This window comes from Dasypus novemcinctus, chromosome 12, assembly GCF_030445035.2.
Source record: "Dasypus novemcinctus isolate mDasNov1 chromosome 12, mDasNov1.1.hap2, whole genome shotgun sequence".
In the NCBI taxonomy this organism is placed as follows: domain Eukaryota; kingdom Metazoa; phylum Chordata; class Mammalia; order Cingulata; family Dasypodidae; genus Dasypus; species Dasypus novemcinctus.
Genome location: NC_080684.1, coordinates 88,384,738 through 88,409,835, shown reverse-complemented (window position 1 = coordinate 88,409,835; position 25,098 = coordinate 88,384,738). Strand labels below are relative to the sequence as shown.

Here is a 25,098-nt window from a genome sequence, read left to right as displayed (position 1 = left end):
CATGTGCCCTACTTTTCTTAAAATAAATGGCAGTCCTCGCTGTGGCAGCTGGGTCCCTATCTCCCCTAATTATCCTGTTGACTTACTTCTGCACCACTACTGCAGAATCCTCCCTTTCACTGATCATGTGCACAGGTGTTCTGCTGACTTTATTTAGGAGAGTTGGATTTATGGTTAAGTCAAATAACATTATATCCATGTAATAAGTGTACAGAAAATCCCCTCAAAGTTGAATGTCTGCAACAAATGTGTAGAACAGCTATGTGGAGCTAAGATCGATAGGGTTGGAGTAGTTATGATCTTGGAACAGAGACTCAGCATTACATTTTATGAAACATCTAACTTATTGACAAGAAGGGACAGAATTGTCCTAAAAGAAACAAGTCATTTTTTCTTTGTAGAACACAGCTGGCATTTGTACTGAAGGTTTTGGAATCAGGGATGGTTTTGCAAAGTAGTCATTTGAAAACCGATACGTTTTAGAGTTATGGAAGCAGAAAGTGACTTAACACTAAGGGGTGTTAAGGCGGTCTATAACGGGTAGGCTTAAGATTTAAAAAATATTCTGAAACATATTCAGTTAAAAGCAATGTAATCACCAAAACTGCAAGCACCTTTGAGGTACTTCAGTCATGGAATGGATATATGAAGAATGCTTCAGTGGAGACTACACATGAAGGTGCATCTTCCCAAACTAGCATTTTCTTTATGTTGACTCTTAGGAAGTTGATTGTTATTCCAATTATGCTACTATAGCTTGAAACACCTTGCTCCTCCTCCTACAGCTGCTTTCTAGTTTATGAATCATGAAAGCCATGATTAGAATCATGATTCTAGTTTATGAATCATGAAAGCCAGTTTTTGTCTTTTACATGTTGTATGTCAAGCCCTGACTAACTGCCTACTTAATAGACTTTCAGTTGCTTAAAAAACATATCAAATTCTTTTTCAGGGAAGGAAAATTTACCATCATAGAAAACATTAGTACAAAAATATTCTAAGGAATGGAAATATTAGGGTAAAGGCAGACTTTCTTAAAGTGATTACTTATGACGGGAATAATATTCAAAGAAATAGCTGTTTGTTAAAAAAGTAAATCTTGGTCATATTGCATATAGTAAAAACAAATTTTCTTTAAAAGAAATGGTTACTATATTGAGGTAAAATGTAGACAAACAAGAACTCCTATAAACTCTTGGTGAGAAGGTAAACTAATACAACTTCTTTGGAGGCAATATGGCAATTTCTATCAAAATTTTAAAAACACACACTCTTCAATCTAGCAATTCCACCTACAAGATTTTATCCTACAGATATTTGTATGCATGCACAAGTCATACGTAGAAGGCTGTTCACTATAGTGTTGTTTATGCTAATGAAGGAAACATCTTAAATGTCCTTAAGAAGGAATTACTTATATCCTTTATATAGAATCATTAAAATAATTCAGTAAATCCACATGTGCTTAGGAAAGTTTCCTACTATAGTAATTTAAAAAGGCAAAAGCAGGAGAAATTCTGTGTATGATGCTGTTTTTTTCTTCTATGTACATGATATATAAGGGAGACAATCCTAAAAGGATTCATGATAAACTGTTTAACAGTGGTTGCTTTGAAGATTTGGGGTGGGTGGACATTTTTTCATTATATATCCTTTTGATTTAATTATTTTTACCATGAACTTATACTCATTTTTTAAATATAAAATTTATACTCTAATATGCCTATTATTTTCCTTTAAATATGTCTGAAGGCTGGAATCCAGATGCCAGATATTCGGAGCATTTTCTGCAGGAAGCTAAATTACTACACTGGAATGGAAGACATAAACCTTGGGACTTCCCTAGTGTTCACAATGACTTATGGGAAAGTTGGTTTGTTCCTGACCCTGCAGGAATATTTAAACTCAGTCACCACAATAGCTGATACAACTCTACATTTAAAATATTCACTGTATAAGAGTGTGGGATTGTCCATATGTAGCCTACATAACATTGTTTTTTATGAATAGTACTTTGATACATGTGATCCATAATAGAAAACACAAAAAAACTACTGTGTGCAAATTGTACTTCAGACCAGACAAGTAGTGATTTACTTCCATAAGAAGTAGTACTTATGAAATGAAGGTTATGTGAGTAAAATACACTGTTGGAAAGAAATAAACCCATCTATCAGTAATCCATTTGCTTAATGCTGAAGGACAATTATATTTACAAGTTTTTAAAATTTCTAAATCAAATATTTCTAAATGTATTTCCACATGCAAGTATTTTTAAAACAGATTGAAGATCTTGTCTTCCATAGAACTATTATATTTAAAACATGTCTGACAAAATCAAATATTCATAAATTCTTATCATTTTCACTATATCTATTATTCTACATGTTAAAGGTAACAGAAAGTAAACTGTTCTCAAGTGTAAAGGGAAAAGAACACTGATAAGCCTTGCACAGAAAAAGCATACAACTTAAGGATGATTATTCTTAATATTTTTTATTGTAAAAACCATCTTTCAAATGAATTTAAAAACCTTTCCAATATTATTTAATTAAAGTGTTAGGTTGTCGTAACCAGGATAAATCAACATTCACTACTCATCTGCCATGTTCAATGAAAAATACCATTATTGTATGCTTGGAAAATCTTCAACCTCATTCTCAAGTGAGAGTCTATCCTAATTTATAGGGCATTTTCCCCACTCAAATAAAAATTTTATTGTAAAGTTACAATAGTTATATACCAAAGCAATACGTAGTTACATGCTTTACATAGTTCCATGAAAAAATAATTCAGTTGCTCCTAATCCCTGATGCAAGGCACTTCAAAGCACCTGCACAAAAAGTCCATGTAAACAGCAGTACAGTACATCATTTAAATAATACGAGTGACTTTCACACAGCTTGACATAGACTTAAGGAAAAAAGAATTCCATCAGAGCCACAGCTAAAAAGCATTTTAAGCTTTACAATAAGAACTTGCTTCTCTTATTATAAAGAGAAAAAGAGGTCATATAACTTCCTGAAAAAAACAAAAAACAAAAAAACCATCTCATAAATATTTCATATTGAAAACAACAGCATGCTCCCTGGGTATGTAAGAAATCAGAATATTCAGGCTTATTAAGAGTGAATGGGAGGGGAATTTCTGAATACCCAGCTTTAATACTCAGCAGACTTAGTAGCTCTGGACTACTTACAGCACCATGGAAAATGCATTAGAAAATCACAAAGGTACATACTTCAAACTAACCTTTCTATGAAGTTCACTTAGTCCACAGTAACAAATTCCAATGACACAGAGAAATAATTTTTAAAAATATCTGCTAATTAGATTTACTTAGCAAGAAGAATCCTGTATTATTTATTTTTTGTACATTTCATGTACATAGAGCACCAGTTTAAATAAGATCATCAAACACCTCCAGTATATCTTGTTGCTCAGCTTGAAAGTTCATTTCTTATTATTTCCCATGTCACATCCATAATGTCAAGGAGGATAAAATCAGAATGTTGACAGATACTGAGCTAGAAATCCAGTTTCTTCCCTACCAAATTTATATTTCTCAAGTAAAATACAGGACGAAGTGACAAAATTTAAAAGGTCCACTGCATTTTCTGGAGCTTAACCTCCTAATAAGAAACATCTTGTTAATTCTAGAGGATGAACACACAGGGATGAGGAGGCCAAAGCTAGGGTTTAATGCCCTGTCAGGAAGACTGGTTTAGCTTTCCTGCAGCAAGGCCAGACTCTATGTTTCTACTACCAAGCACCTCTCACAAATGTCACTACTGGTAAAACAAAGAGGTTTGAGTGTGAATACAACTCAGGGAACCCATTAAACACCTCTAAAATCTATCAAATGAGACTCCACTGAGGGTTAATTTCATATATGAAAACCAACACTTTTGCCTCTTTACCAGTAGTTAAATCTTATTTTCATGCCCTTCTTAAGCATAAATGGAATAACAGTGACTCTAGATTTATGCACAGTTAAGAATCAACTATAAATATTCAGATTGTTGCATTTAAAAATTACAGATTAAAAGTGGCTCCCAAAAGAAAATTTTTTTCATAAATGAAAAAACTTGATAAAAAAACCGGAATGATGGTAAATTCAAATATAAAAACTCACATACAAAAAACCCTACATTCTTCTTTGAAATTACAAGTTCACACAGTTGATTCTACCACACAACTGTTCTGTACTATGATTATATCACTGGAGTAAAATATTAATAAAACTCTTCAGTTAGAGAACTGAGGTCCACTTCTTGACAACTGCATTAAAACTGCAGAATTGAACAGAGTTGGGGAACACCATTCTTAAGCATGGCTTCCTTCTTCCTGTTCTGGCGTCCCACAATGATTATTAAAGGCTGGAATCTGGTCTGTAAACGGCTGGGTCATCCACTGCCCATTTGGAATGTCACTGAAAGTTGATTCTCTACTTAACTGTGCACTGTCAGCTGCTGGGGGAGGCATGGGGAAGAGTATTAGTTTAATTATGTTAAAGTTCCAAATGATCACATTAGGAGATTTTAACAGTCTTAGTGAAAAAATTATTAAAATAGTTTTAAGCAAGTTTTTACAATGCAATTAGAAGTTTCTGTTCTTATAAACCCTCATTTGTTATTCAAGGAGGAAAATGCAACTAGGATGACTTAGTGTGAGTGATATAAACGAAAAATGACCTGTAAAAGTTTGGGTAATTAAACATCAAATAGCCATGAAATTTTCATTATTACATTATCATTACCATTCTTCAATAATTTGCTCTTTCTATATTAAAATATTTCCCTCCCAAACCTGATCAAACCAAGGCTTTGAAAGGGAAAAATATATGGAGAGGAACATACTTAGTCCATTTGAAGAGAAGCTGCAAGGTTCACTATTGCATGGATTTTCGCCATAAGCACCACCATATGCTGCTTCATAACCCGGATCATATTTTTCTTCCTTAACCGCCATCTTCTTTGCATCCTCTGTGAGGAGGAAGAAAGAATGTTTTTGATTTTGTATGCAAATTTTTAAAATTCCTTTATTCAGAGATTGTGATTTTTTTGAATGCTCATATGAACTGGGATGCATCTTTTGCTACAATTTTTTATACTCTTTGCAATATATACTAACTTATCTCATGAGTTATAAAAAAACAGAAAACCTTTGCAGTTAACATTTTTTGTTTTTTCTTTACATTTAATTTTAGGCAGGCTATAGTGTTTCTTAGCTCCCTGCCATCTGCAGGAATCCCCAGAGTCGAAGGAAGACCTTGGTAAAAGAGATCTCAACAGTGACTAATAGCTATTATCAGAACAGTTTAGCTACAAATATAATTCTTTTCTCCTGCTTTGAAATCCACAACATACTTTCTGTAATGTAAATATATGTGAATTGAATCAAAGGAGTGACAATGGTAGTATACCTTGGGCAAGCTGTAGGTCAAATGTATATTGCACCTCCTGAACGTCTGTGTTTCGTTCAATGCCTTTCAACTGATCCCTTAAGTCCTTCAGCTTAATGTAGTAATGAACTTTGTCCTGGGCACGAGGAAACTGAGCACATCTTGCACTGGATGATGGCATAACATAGCAGAGCTAGAATCACAGAATATGACAGTTACAGATCTCTTACAATTTTATTTGAATCTACTCATTGAGATTAGAAAATTATCTTTACTTAGGTTAATAACTTGATACTACATTTCAGTATAGGTAAAATCAATAAAAGAAGTTGTGTTTAAGTTCAAAATTGTAATATTTATTTATAATAAAAGTCAATAAACTGAAACAATGAAGTTTGTTTCCTCCCAGTGTTTGTCTTTTTGTTTTTTTTTAAATAGCATATACACAGTTCATAATTCACAAAACAGGTATACTGGCATACAATGAAAAACCTTCCCTTCAATTCTGGCTCTAGCTATCTAGTTCTCTTCCCTAAAGGCAATAAAGGTTGCCAATTCCAGAGGTGTCCCATGAGTACAATCTAATGTGTCTAGATACAGATTCTTTCCCTTACCTCTTTTAAAAACCACAAATGGTAACATGCCCTAGGCTCTGGGCTGCACCTTGCTTTAGGAAGTTTATCTCAGAGATAATTCTACATCAGAATATAAAGAACTTCCTTATTTATAGCTGTATAGTATTTTTATAGTTCATTTAACCAGATTCCAACTGTGGACATTCAGACTGTTTCACAATCTTTTGCCATTATAAGCTGCTGTGAATAATCTTGTACAAATTTAATTTCAAGTATGTGTAAGTATATTTGTTGGATAAATGCCCAGAAATGGAAAGGCTGGGGAGAAAGACATTGGTATTTACCATTTTGATTGACAGTGATAAACTGCCCTTTACAGAGTTTGTATCCATTCACTTCTCCACCAACATATAGTTTATGAAAATGAAGCTACTGGATTATGGATGTTAGCTGCAATTTTAATATCACACATTATAGAAAAAAATATATTATTTTGTTTTGGTTAGGTAGTGTTAAGAAAATCCTGGTTTACAGACATGTAGGTGCAAAGGGTACCAGCTTTTGTTACAGCACATTTTCTAATCTCAAGATATTCTTCAATTACAGTGACAAAGAAACCTGAAAAAGTAGGATTTTTGTGTTTTTTTGTTTCACACCTGAATCACTAAAAACATGTAACTATTCATATTCCATAATAAGGAATAAATTTTAAAAAGATAAATAAAAACTATCACAACGTGATTCAAGTCAACTGATGGCATTGTGATTACACATACCTAAGGGTTGTATGTTAACTTTGTCTGATACTTAGCGGACAACTCAGTACACTAAGTAGTAAACTCACTTGTACAATTTTACCCAAGCAGGGAAGGGTAGGCCTCCCTTCAAAGAAAGACCAAGGCTATAACCTACCTTACCTTATTAATCACATATTTATAAGAAGCTGAAAACAGAAGAAATTTTAAAAGGAGACATTCACATGTGTGTAGGTGGCAGAAATTTTATCTGAGGGTCTCCACAGACACCCAGCAGCACAGTAGTGGTTTGTATTTTTTTCTTCTCAGTAGCATTTTGTCATTTCAACTGTTGTACACAACACAAAGGTCTATGTATGTGTACTGTTTTTAAATATTTTAAAACAAAACTGAAACTATACTTCAGGAAGAAAAATTTGAACTATATGTTTACAGAAGCGCTGCATAAAATGACAGTTTGAAGACTGCTGTGTTATTTCAAGTTGCCTTTATTTATAAAAAATAGTACCAAATGCCAGTCAGGTTGGCTGGATGTCTGCCTGCAACTGGGCAATCCTGTTTATATGGCTCTAAAATGAAGCTGGGCTAAGATACATCAACAGGGGGCAACTAGCAGTTTTACTAATCGGGATCACATCTATATTGTTTGTTTCACAACTGAGAAAGGGCTAAAACACTTGAAATTTGACAAGTACATGCCATTATATATGCTCTGAATGTAGTATGAGTCAGCTTCACTCAATTTTTTAGCCAAATAACATACCATCAAGACATAGCTGACATGGTTTTTTATCTAATAAAACTCTAGTAGAATCTGCATTAATTTGCAAATATTAGTGCAAGTTAATAGGAACATATATAGCACTAAACAAAATACAATGTTTTTTATTAGCATAAATTATATAGGATAGGATAAAGAAAAATAGGAAATTAGAAAAAATTCTATTTAGCTGATTTATGCATGTAAGTTTAACGACTTACAGTTTCTGTGTCTGGAATCTTATGGGGTTGAAGCCCAAATTCTAAGTTCTTAACCTTTACTCCAAAAACTTCTTTACTAAAAATTTCATAAATACCTAAAATGAAATACAAATTTACATTACCCATAATGTCAGCAAAGAAAAAATATAAAATTTAAAAGTAAATCTTACATTTTCCATTAAACACCGCTATTCGTGGCTGATATTTCTGTAATTTCTGCACCAGAATACGTCCTCCTTCACGAAATTCTTTACTAAAATTAAATTTAAAAGCAGTCAAAGTATAAAAATGGGCAATATTCATTATATGCTAAATTCAGGCAGCTTTCAATAAAAGACCAAACCACACATTTGTTGAGCTCACTTGAACTAGATACAAAGGAAAGCTCCTAGAGTAAGGAAGTACCACTGTGGTCAAAGTTCCAACCTTTAAAAATAAATGTTACGTGTTTACCTGGAAAGATCCTTACTGCCTGGGGTTGTCCTTTCCACCATGTTGGTAAATCCAATACCATACTTCCCTGGTAAAGTATGATCATCCATATGATTCAGCTGGACCTCACTCAGCCCTGACATAAACAGACATTTCCCTGTGAAAAAGAGAGGAGAGTTTAGTGTATTTCTGTGGAAGATCAAATGTGTTCTCCCCAGTGAACTGATGTGTGGCAGTCTATTTCTATTTATAAAACAAAACAAAACAGAATTCTGCTTTATTTTAAACTGACAATATACACTAAATACTACACTGAGGGGGGTGGGGAGTGGGTTATACGGGAACTCTTATGTCTTTTTAATGTAACATTCTATGTGATCTATTAACTTTAATTAAAAAAAAATGTTAATAAAAAAAAATTACATTGAGCAATTACTGTGTGCCAGTACTATGCTAAGCCCCTGACATGAATTATCTCATTTAATCATCTCAACTTTCTTGTGAGATACTGTTATTTATTTATTTTTGGAGGTATCAGGAGGGGGACTAAACCCGAACCTCAAATGTGGAAGCCAGCACTAAACCATGAACCACATCAGCTCCTCTCAGTTGGTTTTTTCTATTTGTTTGCTTGCTGTTTGTTTTTAGGAGGCACTGGGGAAAGAACCCGGGACCTCCCATGTGGGAAGCAGCCACTCAATCGCTTGAGCCACATCTGCTCCCTATTATCTCCTGTTTACTAAGAGAACAGAGATTTTCACAAGCGCTTAAGAATTCAAAGAGTATAGGAAACTCCACAACTATTAATTCTCCTTTCTAAAATTGGTGGTACCACCAGCTGTCTCCTGAACATCTCAGAGATGAACATAAACCAACACAGAACTCTCAAACACCTTGACAGATGGGAAAAATGAAAAGTTTAAACTTCCCTAGAAACTTTTTTTGATAATGGAGACAATGAGCTATTAGTTACAAAAACCCATTACTATTAGTTGTCCTAAATGTTTTTAATTGTACTCTTCACTAATCAACTAGTGTTTTTAGTGTTGTTTTGTTTCCCAGAGGGCCTACTACATGCCTTGCTCTTTTAGGCTCTGTTATGTAAGATGACTTCCATATAGAACAATACTATAGTAGTTTACTTGGCTTTAAAGGTCACTCTAATACCATGAGGTTTTTAATATTATTTTTTGCTAGATAAAATGTGTTAGAAGAGAATGTCTGTAATTGCAGCCATCTCATAACTATTACAACTTGATTGCCAACAATCAGCATTTCCTATCTCTTCTAAGTAAAAAAAAAATCTGCAGAAATCTGGAAAGGGCAGTTGTTCTGTCTGAAATGCTACGAAGCACTACTCTTACTGTATCTGTGGATAATTTAAAAAAACATGTATGTATATTTACAAACATATAGGCTCTCTTTGAAAACACAAATTTGTTTAAAAAAAAAAATTTAGTTTAAAATAAAGTAATGAAAAAAAGTAACCCCTTACAGAAATGGTTTCCAGGTCCAGGGTAATGATGCCCTTTGTAAGCAGCCATCAGCCCTGGGTTTATGCCAATCTACAAAGCAAAATATTTATACGTTTCAGCCTTAAGTTTTACAGCTTTAGTGTTTTTATAGCAGAGGAATGAACAAAATTGAATTTATTAAAAATGCAAATTTAATCTACCATGATACACAATATTGTTTAATTACCTACCCTTGATCAGAACAAAATATTCTATTTTGAGGGAATAGATTCTTTTACATTAAAAGTCTTGCTCTTGTTTAGAAAAACCAGTCTGGCTACCTCATGGCTCCCGGGCTCCTCATGCTAATGGGCTGCCTTCGGTTTGGAAAGGGAGAGGTCTGGAGCAATCAATATGAGCCCATGTCCAGCCACAGGTCTGGTTCTCGACTCCCAACAAGTAACTTATTCTGCATAACCTATACAGTTGTTCACATGCTGAAGTTTCTGAGAGTCACTGACAAAAATCGAAGTTCATAATGAATACTGGTGTACTGAGTACGCACAAGTGTTACACACTAAGTGACTCCCGTGGATGATTTCATTTAACCTTTGCAACCCTCTGAGGGAGGTACTATCATCACCCCAGTTTTACGTGTGTAGACCTGGGCTACCCCAAGGTCTTAACAACTGGCAGGATTTGAAGCTAGACAGCTCGACTATAGAGCCCGTCTTCTAAGTAGCCCATATAACACAACCTCCTGAAGGTAACACAATTTATCACCAAAAAAAAAGGGTTTTTAGAAACGGTTCTTTTTTAGCAAAATGCTATTTGCAAGGATAACTGTTAAATAAAATTAATCTAACAATGCTATTTCTAAAATCAAATGAGGAAAATAATACTTACAATCACAATGTCCAAATTGAAGGTCAAAATATCAGGGAGCGTCTTGGTCAGAAGTTCAGCTTCTGAAACACCATTAAAACGGTCTACTTTTCTTTTCACTTTAAATGTATCTGTAATTTTTTCTTGTTTTTCTTTTGACTTTGTGGACTTGCCAGATTTTTTTGGCTCAGCAGGGCTTTTGGGTTCCGCTGTTTTTTTTGGTTCTGTTGTCCTAGGTTTTCTTTTCCTTCTTTTTGGAACTTCTAAGATACAAAGATTCAGGAAATCTTAACTTAGAAACTTAAGGCAGCTTTCCTAGAAAATCAACCTACTGATAACCTTTTTACCCCTCTCCCCAAACATATGCTCTTCTAGTTCCTAGTATTTTCTCTTCTGCAATACTGTCCCCATCACCCCAGAATGGGTTCATGTGCCCCATCCTTCACTCTCCCCTGTCCCTTTTACTCACTCTTGGGAAGAAATGTCCATGATAATTTTAGATTGCAATGGAGTTAGATATGTTCCTGGAATCACAGACTGAAATTTTCAGCACAGTCCTCATACAAATACTGCTACATTGGTGTAAACCTTGTATCTCCAACCCTCAAAATCTGCTCTTCTGTCTTAGTGAATGGCACCTCCTTCAACCAAATGCCTATCTAGAAAACTGAGTCATTTCCAGACTTTCTCCCTTGCCTCGCCCTCACATGAACTACATTAACCACGCCCAGGCAATGGTTAGAATATTTCTTAACTCTGTCCTTCTGTTTCATCTGCCATAATTCAGGTCCTTTTCATTTCTTATCCAGATTATTCAGTGTCTCTAATCTACACCTTCCCTCTAAGTTCTGCTTTGCCCTCTACAACCCAGTCTATCCGCTGAATTTCCAGACTGATCTTTTTAAAATGCCAATTTATTTAAGTCATCACTCTGCTTATATTCTTTTAATGGCTCCCTACCACCCTCAAAATACAACATAAATTCTTTAGATAAAATACAAGCCTAAAATGCCCCCTGTCCAGCCTCATCTCTCACCATTTCCTGCTTACACCTCAAACTCCAATCATGAACTTTTTTCCCCCAACTGTGCCACATTTCTTCACGTCTGTGCCTTGGCACATGCTGCTCCCATGGTCCACAATCTTGCCCAGGCCTGTTCTTCGCAGGGATAAACTCTCCTCGGCCCTTGTGTTTCAGAGCTCCAAGGTTACTGATCTTTCTAGGAAGCTGCCTCAGAGCCCTCATCCAAGTTAGCTCATCCCCATGAGCTCTTGCAGCATTTATACTGCCCCTCTTTGCCACCGCACATGCTAAGGTGAAACGTGTTTATTTATAATCTTCCTCAATGCTATTATGAGATATTCGAGGGCAGGATCAATATTCTTTCATACCCTAGAACCTATCACAGTGCCTGGCACATACTAAGTACTAAAAAAGTGCTTGTTAAATAAAGGAACACTTAGGTTTTGTGGATTAAGTGTTCTTTATTTCAAGGACTTTACAGGTTACATGTTTTTTTTTCCTTCAAATTGTTCTTAAAGGAAATTCCAAATCCTTTATTATTTTATTTTTTTAAATTTATTTCTCTCTCCTCACCCCCCCCCCCCCAGTTGTCTGCTCTCTGTGTCCATTCGCTGTGTGTTCTTCTGTGACCACTTCTATCTTTATCAGCGGCACAGGGAATCTGTGTTTCTTCCTTTGTTGCATCATCTTGTCGTGTCAGCTCTCCATGTGTGCAGCGCCATTCCTGGGCAGACTGCACCCTCCTACGCGCTGGGCGGCTCTCCTTACGGGGCACACTCCTTGCACGTGGGGCTCCCCTACACGGGGGACAACCCTGCGTGGCACGGCCCTCCCCGTGCGCATCAGCACTGCGCATGGGCCAGCTCCACACGGGTCAAGGAGGCCCAGGGACGCCCTATCCATTGGGCTAAGTCCGCTTCCCAGGTTACATGTTAAACATTGTTTCCAGGAGAAAACAATATCCAACTTTTAAAAAAGTAAGTTAATTTTCCATGTTCAATTCATAGGATAAGTAAATGAATACTTAAGTGCCTACTATGAGCCTGAGCCTCTAGATGAATTCTTTTATTTAACTAATTCTGTGATGTGTTATACAATCATTTATTCATTCATGACTTAAAACCCACTCTATGCTATGCAATGAGCTAGGCTGTGTTGAAGCTTACTTATACTCCAATGTTGGAAAAGACAACCAACTGGGAAAAACTGAAACACAATCAAGAGGTAAATTGTATAGCATGTTAATATGTGACAAATGCTGGAAAAAAATACTCTTAAAAAGGAATTTTAAGAGTGTGGGAGGCAGGAGTGGGGGAGCTGTTGCAATATTAAACGAGATGGTCAAGTTAGGCCTCATGAGATGGCATTATTTAAGAAAAGGCTAGAAGGAGCTAAGGGCTTGAGGGCCACACAGACATCAGAGAGAAGAGTGTTTCTGGGAGAGGTGATAGCCAGTGCAAGAGCCCTAAAGTAAGAGGGTATTTGACTTGTTTAAGGAACAGTGACATGGCCAGTGTGGCTGAACAGAACAAGCCAGGAAGCAAGAGGCAGAAGATGAGATCAGAGAAAGGGCAGAGGATCAGGGGTATAGGGTTTTTACGTTGTGGTATGGGCTCTGTCTTTTCTCTTGGTGTCATGGAAGGCTACTAAGGGGTTGTGGAGTGACATGATTTGACTTACACAGTAACAGGGCAGTCCAGCTGCTGTGTGGAGAATAGGCTGAGGGCCGTGTAAAAGGAGGGGGAAGAGTTAAGAGGCTACTGCAATAATTCAGGTAAGAAATAATGATGGTATGGACCCAGTGGCATGAAGAAAATTACGTTTGGAGATGTTGAGTAACTTTCCCAAGACCAAATAGCTAGTGAGAGACAGCCAGATGTAAGTTTGTCTCACAAATGGATTGTTGTTTTTTTTTTTTCTTTTAAACATCTTTGAAACCTTTTGTTAAATAAGTTGACTAATCCAATAGCTAATTTTCTCATAATGGAAACTACCTTGTACAGGTTCCTGAGCAGGAGGTGGGACTGGAACTTCTGCTGGCATTTGTTGTTCTTCCATGATTTCCATATTAGAAACTTCAGGCATCATTTGTTGAAATGGAAACGTATAAAAAGCTTGAGCTTGCTGAAGAGAATAGCTGAAAGAACAATGCAGTATAATATATAATAACCATAAAGTGTATCTAATATAAGCTTAAACCATCAGCTGTTAATAACCTTCGGGATACAAGTATTTTGAACCGGATTGGAGTATTTATTTAAAGTAGATAATTGGGGAGAAGACAGCAAAGAAGATCTATTCCTGTTGTCCTGAATATGGCAAGGAGCTGTGTAAAACAACACCTTCCCGCTGAATTGGGAGGGATACATCAGACTAAAGAATGACTTGGACAAATCCAGCTTGGTGAGTAATGAGCATTTATTTAGGGTGCTTTGTGGGGTCCTTGTCCTGGGTGGCAAGAGGAAAGAAAGCATTTTCCGAGCTTTACTGTCTGCCCCTACCGAGAACTTGGTCTTTTTATAATGGCTGCTCAAGATTAAAGGTACATATGGGAAGCAGATTTGGTCCAGTGGTTAGGGCATCCGTCTACCACATGGGAGGTCCGCGGTTCAAACCCCGGGCCTCCTTGACCTGTGTGGAGCTGGCCCATGCACAGTGCTGATGCATGCAAGGAGTGCCATCCCACGCAGGGATGTCCCCCGCATAGGGGAGCCCCACGCACAAGGAGTGCGCCCCGTAAGGAGAGCCTCCCAGCGTGAAACAAAGTTCAGCCTGCCCAGGACTGGCGCCCCACACACGGAGAACTGATGCAGCAAGATGATGCAACAAAAAGAAACACAGATTCCCGCCGGTGACAACAACAGAAGCGGACAAATAAGAACGCGCAGCAAATGGACACAGAGAACAGACAACTGGGGGGGGGGAGGGAGGAAGGGGAGAGAAATAAAATAAATCTTAAAAAAAAAAAAAAGATTAAAGGTACATAGTTTAAAGATGTACATCAAGGCACATAAGGGTTTGTGTGACTTCCACAGAAAGCTTTTATTAGACCAAAGCAGCAGATGCTAGCAAGGAGGGAAAGGTCAGACAGTTACAGTTTTACTGACTTTTAAGATTTACTGAATGTCAGGCATTTGCCAGCTGAATCTAGTCTGAAGTTTAATTTAAGGAACAGACAGTATGAGTTGGGGGATGCTAAGTTACCTATGGCACACTTGTATTTACAAATTCACTCAACCTATACCGAGTGCCTACTAACCAAATATTTAACTAACTCCCACACAGTTTAACGACAAGATGTGTCATCAATAAAATTTACAAGTTATGTCAAGTCATCCTGGACTTTCTCTGAAATGAGGTCATGGTAATTTTTTAATAAAGAGACTTGAAAGTCCTGCTAGTCTAGAAGGTTAAAACATCCACAAATAGAAACTGCATCCCTATCTTTGATATTTAATTATTTGTCACAAAGATTCCTTTCTCCCCAATCTAACTTAAAGTTCTCTTTCAGTTTGCCTATTTGCTTCATTAGCAGCTGTCTGTTTTTTATTTTTGCCACTAAATCAGGAATAGATGTATATTTCCTAAATATCTGTTGAATCTGTGAAATCATTCTATACCTCTCTTCTAAACATGATTTAAGCTTTGTTCAAAGTATTTTGTTCCATTTGAATAACACAGGCCTTCAGTGTAAGTGTAACAATTTCAAAAAAATATTTCTGATTACCTTAAACCACTTTCTCAAGCTCCTGCCATCAGCACAAAGTTAGGGAAATAAACATATATTTTATGAAACTCAAATTATAGATAATGCCAAATGATGCCATTAAATATAAAGAAGAGAGAAGCAGATGTGGTGGAGCTCTTGCTAGGTGAACTTTATGGGAGGTAAATCATATCTCAATAAAATTGTTAAAAAAAAAAAAAAAGAAGGGGCAGACCAGCTCCCAAATAAGCTTAAATTGCCTAGGCAGGCACAGGGTTAACAGTCTAAACGTGGGTGGCTAAACTAGATTGCTGGATGCTCAGATAAACAAGGGCCCAGGCCCAGTGACAAACCACCAGAGAGGCGTTCTGACTTCAAGGCATCATTAAGGTAAATCTGGCAAAGAAAAGGTTATGAATTAGTGAAGATGTTAATATTGGGGGCAAGTATGTGGAAACTATTTTCTGCATGATCTTTTTTTTAAGATTTATTTTATTTACTTCTCTCCAACCCCCCGTTGTCTGCTCTCTGTGTCCATTCGCTGTGCGTTCTTCTGCAACTGCTTGCAGTGTCAGGCAGCACTGGGAAACTGCATCTCTTTTTTGTTGCGTCATTTTGCTGCGTCAGCTCTCTATGTGTGCGGCGCCACTCCTGGGGAGGCTGCGCTTTTTTCACTCAGGGTGGCTCTCCTTGCGGGGCACACTCCTTGTGCATGGCAACACTGTGGCGTGGGCCAGCTCACCTCATGGGTCAGGAGGCCCTGGGTATCGAACCCTGGACCCTCCATATAGAAGGTGGATACTCTCATCAGTTCAGCCACTTCTACTTCCCTTCTGCATGATTTTTTAAAGAATTAGTGAAAATGGTATTAAACTATGCCTTAAGAGCCTTATTTCCTTAAATATACAGTTCTCAAATTGGGTAAAAAAAAACAAAGACGATAAAATGATCTAGTAAATTACAGTACATTTACATGAGAAAATACTATGCATCTACTAAAAATAAATTTATTTTAATTTAATTAATAATTCATAATCAACTTAATTTTATTATGTGAAAGAACAGAAAATGTTTAAAATATATATTTTAAAATAGAAGAGAATACAAAATAGTACTTTAAGGCAGCATACAAGGGGAAAAGGACTTTGGCCCAGTGGTTAGGGCATCCGTCTACCACATGGGAGCTGACCCGTGTGGAGCTGGCCCATGCGCAGTGCTGATGCACGCAGGGAGTGCCGTGCCACACAGGGGTGTCCCCTGCATAAGGGAGCCCCACACGCAAGGAGTGCACCCGTAGGGGGAGCCGCCCAGGGCGAAAGAAAGTGCAGCCTGCCGAGGAATGGCGCCGCCCACACTTCCCGTGCCGCTGACAACAACAGAAGTGGACAAAGAAACAAGATGCAGCAAAAAGACACAGAAAACAGACAACCTGGGGAGGGGAGGGGAATTAAATAAATAAAATAAATAAATCTTTAAAAAAAAAAAAGGCACCATATAAGGAAAAATAGGTAGAGAAGGGCTAGAAATTAAAATGCAAAAATGACAAGTGATGTCCATAGAATGGTGTCTGGTATGAAACAAATTTCTTTTTCCAAACTTCTCCTTGATACTATTGGTAGCTAAACCAGTTTGAGTCTTTTGTGGACCCCAGAAAATTATGTTCTTAAGCTAATCCACTCCTGTACATGTAAACCTATTGTATGTGGGACCATTTGGTTAGAATCAGTTAAGGGATGGTTTGATTAGATCGCTTCAGTTAAGGGCCTCTGATTTGACTGTGGGACCAAGTGTGGGTCCTAATCCTCTTACTGGAATCCTTTATAAATGGAGGAATAAAAAGCCTCAAACAGAGAAAAAGCCCTAGAAACGGAGAAAATTTGGAAGCCAGGAGCTTAGAGAGAGACCCCAGAGAGAAAAAGGCCACAAAGTAGCCCAAAGCAGAACTAGCAACAAGACCCAGAAGAAAGGGGAGAAACAAGCAGACAAGCAGACTGGCATTATGCCCTGCTACATGCTTGACTGCCCACAGCACAGCTTGAAAGAAAGTGGGCCTGGAGCAGAAGGCAGAGACCCAAGCTGGCAGATGCTGCCACTTTGTCTCACCACATGGCAGGAGTCCAGGATCACCAGCAGCCAATCCTTGGTGAGACCATATGATGCCTTGATATGGACATTTTCACAGCCTCAGCACTGTAGGCTATTAACTTAATAAATTCCCATTATAAAAGCCAACCTATTTCTGGTATATTGTTCCTAGCAGATTTTAGCAAACTACAACAGCAGCTGTGGCAGTTTGAAATTATGTATGAATCCTAAAATAGATAAGGATTATGCTTGTAAACTTGTCTATTCCTCTGGGTGTGATACCTTTTGATTGTATTAGACTCATCTGAGATGTCTTTGATTAAATTATGTTAAGATTAGGGCTTTGATTCAACCATGTCAGTAGGATATAACTCAGATTAAGTCCCCACCCCCTTGTAGGCTAATATAGAAGGGCACTCACTCAAGAAGACTCAGAATAAGATACACAGGGAGAAAGCTCCACAGACACAGCAGAGGAGAACTTTGGTCTTGCAGCCCCAGGAAGAGAGATGAGCCATTGGCCGGATAGCCTGTAACTGAAATTGGGAAGAAGCTGGGCCCACGGAGCCTCAAGAGGAAGAAGAAGCTGACAGATGAGCCCTATGCCAGCCTGTAGCTAAGACAGAGGCTGAACCCTCACAGAGATGGGTAACCATTTTTGGTGAGAAAGCAATTTTGAGTTTAACTCTTTAGGGCCTTGTAACTGTAAGCTTTTACCCCAAATAAATGCCCTTTATAAATGCCAACAGATTTCTGGTACTTCATATCAGCACCCCTTTGGCTGACTAATACAGAGGAACTCTTCAATAAGTTGTTAAAATACTGATCGTCCAGTGTACTGGAATGACAGCTGGTTATGGCTGGGTAAAATCAAGAAATGTTGAGTGGTTGTCCACTGGAAATTCTAGTAAAAACCAACTGCAATGTCTGACTGTGGCTGTGGCCATTTCCAGAGATGTAAATAGTCCCTTTAAGCTTGAGTATATAAAATTAAAGATATAGTAGCAATAAGTAAGTGGCTATTAAGATGCATGAGGCTATTCCTGTCTGTCACAATGTCAGGAAGACAATCTATCCTTCTCTACCATGTTTCTTGCTACCACTGAGTTTCACATATAGTTCCAGTTTTGAGCATGTCACAAAATCTGAACTGAAAAAATATAAATTAGGGAGGCACCACTGACATTACAAAATAATTCTTAACCTTTTAAAATAAATTCCCAAAATGTGGCTCCCTTAGTACATTTAGAGGTCATTAATTATTTTCAGAAATTGTGGGGTTCAGAAATTGAAAAGTAAAATTTCAGAAATCACAGCTGGCTGAAGAACAAGAGAAAAATAAGGAAAAAAAAAAAGAATCTGAAGCCTTACATCATTAGAAATATGTATCAATTTTTGAAAAAAAATTCAGAACAATTTACAATATTGCTGTATTCCTTAATCTTTGTACAAATGACCTGTGGCAGTTTACAATAAGCTAAATTAGGGCAGAAATAGAAAAATAAAGCCATGGAAAACAGAACATGTGGTTCTGAGGTAAAAGGCTTTATTTTAATGTTAAAATTAGCCTGCGCTTCTTAACAGCCAGAACAAAAAGGGAAAAAGGGTTGATCACAACATTCTAATTACTTGTAGAAGAAAACATACGCAAAAACCTTTTTGAACCTGAATGCTCGGAAACTAAAGAGTTCTAGATAATGTGATTTTCTATTATCTAATAATAGTTAAATCAATAAGCAACATAAATTTGTTTCAAACTTATTGTGAAAAAATTTCTTAAATATGTCTGTTACACATTTATACACAATTATCAAGGCATAATGCAGAATTCTGCAATGTTTCTAATTATTAGTTTCCTCTATATGATAACTACAGCAGTGGAAGAGACCAAACTGGGAGTAAGAAGACCAGCCCCGATTTGAGTTGCCACTAACTAGCTCATGTAATCAACTCATTCATTCACTCTCTGTGGGCCTCCATATTCTCACAGGAAAATGAGGGCTTAGATTCAGTGATTTCTGTAATTTTATGTATTTAGAGAATCTGTAGGAAATAAGGTTAAATCTTTCGAGACTCAAAATAGACCACAAAGAGTTTTGTGGGGATTTTTTCTTTTAAATTTAACTCCTGGAACATCAAGCTTATAAGCATGATGTTTTCATTTCCCCTTGTTCATTTTCTTATCCCTCATCATTTGTTTGTCCCCACAACTGTTCTGTGCTACCGCTGTCCTTTTCCTGTTGCTAACTCTTTCCTACCTCCAAGCCTCCATCTGCACCCTCCTGCTCTTGAACCACGGTGCTCACAGGATTGTTTTTACAGCACTCTGAAAATGATGAATTGTGTATTTTCTGACAGTCTTTCTCGAAACACACACACACAGTTGACTGAGGAGTCCAGTTAGTTCAGATTTTGCTGTGTTTCAAAAAATTAAATCTTTAAGTTGCTGTTTTCTAAATATGTTTTATCTCCTCTGACGTAACCACATTAAACACTGAATACATACAAAATAATAACCGATGCTTCAAAATCCAAATGCTCAACCAGAAGGGGCTATTTATAAAACTCTATGGAATATCATAATAAACTAAAAGACTGCATTCAATATGAAGTGGAAGTGTATGTAGTGTAGGTATTAGGTATTTATTGTGCACAAGCAGTCTACTAGAAAATGAACACAACGATTTAGAATAAGCCAGAGTATGACTTCAAGTTTCCTCATTATTTGTTGCTCAAAATCAAACGAAATGCCCCAGATAGAGCCTTAACAGCCTGACGTTCAGCAGTGCTATCAACTTCCTCATTCTGGGGACCATATTCCAGAATCTACTATATTAGCTTTACTGGAACCCACAATATACTGCTGATTCATACTCCCATCAATGAAAACTGCCTTTACATCACATCTCCCTCATTCCATACCTGTATCATTAAATTTTGCACCCAAATAAAGGACTATGTCACCTTGTGCAAAAGATGATTCACCATTCCAGCCAGTTAGGATTTTTCTCAATTCTGATTCAATATATGAGTTCCATAAATCCCTTCCGGAGTTGGGTTATTCACAAATTGCAGCATGCCATTAACACCTTGAAGTTGTTAAACTGTTGAACAAAACAGAGTTGGGTATCGAGCCAAATGGCACACAAGATGGACCTCTCCTCAGACTACCCATGACTCTTTCAGTAATAAACTAGTTTTGATTTCACCTAACTGATTTCCATCAGTTCATATTCATCTCGCCTGCAAAGAAAATGGAAGACCCGACTGCTAGCTGGGGAGGCAAACTTTGGAACCAGACTGCCTGTATGTAAATTTCCGCTCTGCCACCTACCAGCTATGTGGGAAAGTTCCTTAACCTCCATATGCCCCCCAGCTTTCACATCTGAAAAATGAGAACAGCATCTACCTCATTGGTATGAAGATTAAATTAGTTAACACACATAAGACAATCAAAGCAGTGCCTGGTATATAGTAAACTTGCTATAACAATAACTAATAATAAATAAAGATACTATGAGATAACATTTTAGGTACCTTCTCTCAGCATTACTCTGATGCTATCTAGTCTAGTAAGATAATATCTAGTATCATTATCCAGTAGGGAATGAACCTACTCTGGAAGTTCTTGCTTTTTCTGAACTTATAATGCAGCCTAGTAGTCACCAGTTCCTTTTAAAAATGCTCAATAATTATTGATATATAAAAATTCAAGCAGTTTGTTTAAGAACAATATCAATAAATTAGAACAAAGACTTTAGCTTTTGAGGAAACAGGGACCCATCTGTTTATTTCCAGGCTGTAGGTCCCATACTTATTGCACAGAAATCTTCAAAGACTGATATAATCTGTATAAACAAAGATACAGGATTTCATGAGAGCAGCTAAAAGCTCTCATCAATTCATTCTGCTATTTCAAGTCTGACAATCATTTTTAAGATAGATAAAAAATCAAAATTGGGAATTGGCTTCGGTTCAACTGATGGAGCATCCGCCTGCCACATGGGAGGTCTGGGGTTCACACCCAGGACCTCCTGACGCATGTGATGAGCTGGCCCATGTGCAGTGCTGATGCGCACAAGGAGTGCCGTGCCACGCAGGGGTGTCCCCTGTGTAGGGGAGTCCCACACTCAATGAGTGCACCCTGTAAGGAGAGCCACCCCGTGTGAAAAAAGTGTAGCCTGCCCAGGAGTGGCACCACACACACAGAGAGGTGATGATGCAACAAAAAAGAGATGCAGTTTCCAGTGCCAGTGACAAGAATACAAGCAGACACAGAAGAACACTCAGCGAATGGACAGAGAGAGCAGACGGGGGAGAGGAGGGGGAATGGGAGAGAAATAAATAAAATAAATCTTTAAAAAAAAAAAATCAAAATGGAATATTTACGTTTTCTGCCTGTCATCTAACACCACACCATTGGGTTGGGCAGAAAATCCAAATCTTTCCTGTCTAAACCTAACTAAAAATGTCCTTCTTGGTCTCTTTTAGCAATTCTAGAAAACCTAGTCTCATTTGAGGGTTAATCTTTCCCATGTGTATTCTTAGTGGTCTATGCCACTCCTACACTCACTATTGACTTGGCATCTCTCTTAGTTTGTTAAAGGCTTCCGAGGCAATATACCAGACGTGGGTTGGCTTTTACAATTGGGATTTATTAACTTATCAGCTAATCGTTCTGAGGCTGAGAAATATATCCAAATCAAGGCATCAGATGAAGTTCTGTCCCAGAAGACTGACTGCAGGTGATCTTGGACTCTTATCATATGGCAGGGCACAACGGCAGCCTCTGCTGTCTCGTTTTTCCTGGCTCTTGCAGCTTTCAGATTCTGGCTTCCTCCAGCTTCCTCTCTGTTCCTCTGGTTTTCTCTCTCCCGGATTCTGCCTGTTCTCATCTCTGATTTCTGCGATCCTCTCTTGTAGACTCTGGTGGTTTCTCTCTCTCCATATTCATCTCATCAAGGACTCTAGTAAGTGGATTAAAATCCACCTGAGTCACGCCCTACTGAAATAATCTATTCAAAGGATGCCACTTACAATAGGTTTACACACATAGGAAGGGACCAGTTTCAAGTACATGATTTTCTTGGCATATATACAGTCTAAAACTACCACAGCATCTTATTTCCCATTTTTGGTAAATGTCTTTTTTGTTCTTGAGCTCAATGGGAACAATTGGTCCTTATATAATTTCTCCTTTTTTCCTGTGTTTATTAGACTGTGTTTTTTGTGACTCGAACTATTACCCCTTCTTAAGAGTCTATATTGGGAAGCTGATGTGGCTCAATGATAGAGCGTCTGTCTACCATATGAGAGATCCAGGGTTCGAACCCAGGGCCTCCTGGCCCGAGTGGTGAGCTGGACCACACGCAGTGCTGCCACGAATAAGGACTGCCATGTCATACAGCGGTGCCCCCCGCATAGGGGAGCCCCACGTGCAAAAGGAGTGCGTCTGCAAGGAGAGCCACCCCGGGGGAAAAGTGCAGCTCACCCAGGAGTGGCGCTGCATACATGGAGAGCTGATGCAGCAAGACGGCTCAACAAAAAGAGACACAGAATCCCAGTGCCGCCTGACAAAAAATGCGAACCGACACGGAACTCACAGTGAATGGACACAGAGCAGACTACGGGGGTGGGGGGTTTGTGAGTAGTGGCAAAGGGGAGAGCAATGAATAAAATTAAATATTAAAAAAAAAAAGTCGATATCAATGGAATATTTTTCTTTAAAGTTGCTGCAACTAATCTTCCCAAATAAAAAGTAAATGCATTCTACCCAGCATTTCATTCCTTGATTAGCACAAGCTTAAGGGTGACAGGGAACCACTCTCTAGGGTTTACCTGGAGCCCGAGTCATTTTGGAACTCCATTTTAGAGTATAAACATAACATGCCCTTAATGTAACATTTTGTGTGACCTATGTATCTTTTAAAAATAAATTAAAAATATGTATTTTTAAAAGTGGGAAAAAAAAACCCAAAACCAAAACACAGCATTCCACATATATCCTGAAGTGAAAGTTTTGCAAATAAAAATTTTAAAAATGTTCTATAGTCCTACAGATAAGTTTAAGACAAAATAATCAAGTCACAGCTTCGAGCTAAACAGTGTACCAGAGTCCTATGAATTTGCTGTAAGATACTAAATAAAGCTCTATAACGTGTAATTAATTTGATGATAGGCTTTGCCCAAGTTTCAATTTTTCTCCGAAGATCACAAAGGTGAGAGAGATTTCTACAAATTCCGATGAATGCTCTCATTTGTAAAGTTCTAGTAAAGAAGTGGACTATATTCTTCCAGGATTTGATCTACAAAGTCAGGCTGTTCCACATTTTATGTACCTCGATCTCTTTTCCTAAACTCTAAGAACTTATTTTGGTTATTTACATAAGCATGTCCCTTGAGAACAACGATTCGCAGCAGGTCAGAACAGGACCCCAGAGATGACAACCTACAGAAACCAATAAGCCCAGAGAAGTTAACTGCCTTGCATATATCCAAGGCCCATGAGCTACTGAAACTCAGAATAATTTTTCATTAGGTCTAATAGTATTTTATCCCACCTAAGTCTTCAATTATTTTTCTTTTTAAAGACCCTGTCACAATGTCTAATTACTTGTTTTCTCCTTTAGTTTCTGCCAGGAGTCCAAATCTCTAAATCTCTACTTGTGCAAAACTTTCTCTTCATGAATCCAAGACTCCCTAGAGGAAATCTTAAAAGATTACGATCGCTCCCAAGACCACTGGAAAACTCAAGACATTTTTAAATTGACTTCTTGGGAGTGGTATACATAGCCCAGAATTCAAGAACTCCAGCACTGCAATATTACCTACCCTGCGACTCCTGACAGTCCTTTCAGTAAACCTTCCGGGTGTACGCCACAGAAAATTTACTAAATTTAAAATACTCATGGAGGGCAGACTCGGAGGCCGATATGTCGTTCCTACTCCATCTTTCCTTAGAGTTAACTCACTACACGGTAATGGAAAGTGGGGGTAACTGTAGCCAAGAAGAGCAACTAAAAAAAAAAAAATTACGTGGAAACCTTTGGTAGATTACTAACGCATTTCTAAAGCCAACTAAATATCGGAATAGGGGGATAGCGGGGAAGGATCCGGGACAGGAAGAGCCACCTCCGACCCTCGCTGACTCAGGCGACGAGACGGGGGGGGGGCGCACGCGCGAACCCGGCCTTTGTGTTAGGGTCGCCGCGTTTAAAGACCCCTGGGTGTGCTCGCGCGCGCGTGCGCAGGCTGACCCCGCCGCGAGGGGCGCTGGGGGGAGGGGTGGTGCTCCGCCCCGGCCTTACCTGCCCGCGTTCTCCGCTTCCATTTCCTGCTGCCGCTGCGTGGTAAATGAGTGATTGGTCTCTGTACTACGACAGCGTGCTGCGGCCGTACGACAATAACCAGAGACTTGGGCCCGACTGCTGGAAGAACTGACACCGTAGCTGGTGCTCAAGCTCCTCCCCTAAGCTCCTACTTCCCCCTCCCTCAAAGAAGACCACTACCCTCCCCCCCCCCAACTTGCGCGCCGCGCTTCCTCTGCGCAGAGCCAAATCCCACGCCCTGTGGGCGTTCCGTAATGCTGGATAGCCCAATGACGTTGGCGCCTTCCTCGTTGCTTCCGCCGCTTGGGCTTTCGGGAAGGGTGGAAGACGAAAAAAGTGGGAGGGGGAGCGGCCTATCGACGTAGGCGTTTTTCTGCGGTGACTCTTGGATTGTACGCGCGTGGTTCGTTGGAAAGGTCCGATGAGTGATTTCTGTGGACGCTGTGTCCTACACATCAGGATTACTGAG

The 25,098-nt window shown here is 38.4% G+C and overlaps 2 protein-coding genes across 6 annotated transcripts in view; one reads left to right on the top strand and one right to left on the bottom strand.

Moving 5' to 3' along the window:
* Positions 1-2,480, top strand: part of GLT8D2 (glycosyltransferase 8 domain containing 2) — a 59,815-nt gene extending 57,335 nt beyond the window's left edge. Inside the window, exon 10 of one of the 2 annotated variants that reach the window (XM_058308645.2) lies at positions 1,753-2,480. In XM_058308645.2, the coding sequence (XP_058164628.1) occupies positions 1,753-1,925 (173 nt within the window). In that variant the 3' untranslated portion in view covers positions 1,926-2,480. The remainder of the gene's footprint in view (positions 1-1,752) is intronic. The other variant, XM_058308648.2, reaches the window with a different exon arrangement.
* On the bottom strand, positions 2,478-24,906 carry TDG (thymine DNA glycosylase). Of its 4 annotated transcripts, none has more exons than XM_071219033.1 (11): positions 24,609-24,855; positions 20,266-20,405; positions 13,505-13,647; positions 10,508-10,749; positions 9,643-9,712; positions 8,169-8,304; positions 7,886-7,968; positions 7,716-7,810; positions 5,426-5,597; positions 4,860-4,985; positions 2,478-4,472 (listed from the first exon to the last, which is right to left on the bottom strand). In XM_071219033.1, exons 3-11 carry the CDS (start codon positions 13,596-13,598, stop codon positions 4,327-4,329), a joined length of 1,164 nt encoding a protein of 387 aa, XP_071075134.1. In that variant the 5' UTR covers positions 13,599-13,647; positions 20,266-20,405; positions 24,609-24,855; the 3' UTR covers positions 2,478-4,326. The 4 variants fall into 4 exon arrangements, with proteins under 4 accessions (XP_071075134.1, XP_071075135.1, XP_004446852.1 ...); XM_071219034.1 differs by having other exon boundaries at positions 2,478-4,469; positions 24,609-24,816; XM_004446795.5 differs by lacking the exon at positions 20,266-20,405 and having other exon boundaries at positions 24,609-24,906.
* Positions 24,907-25,098: the final 192 nt, after the last annotated feature.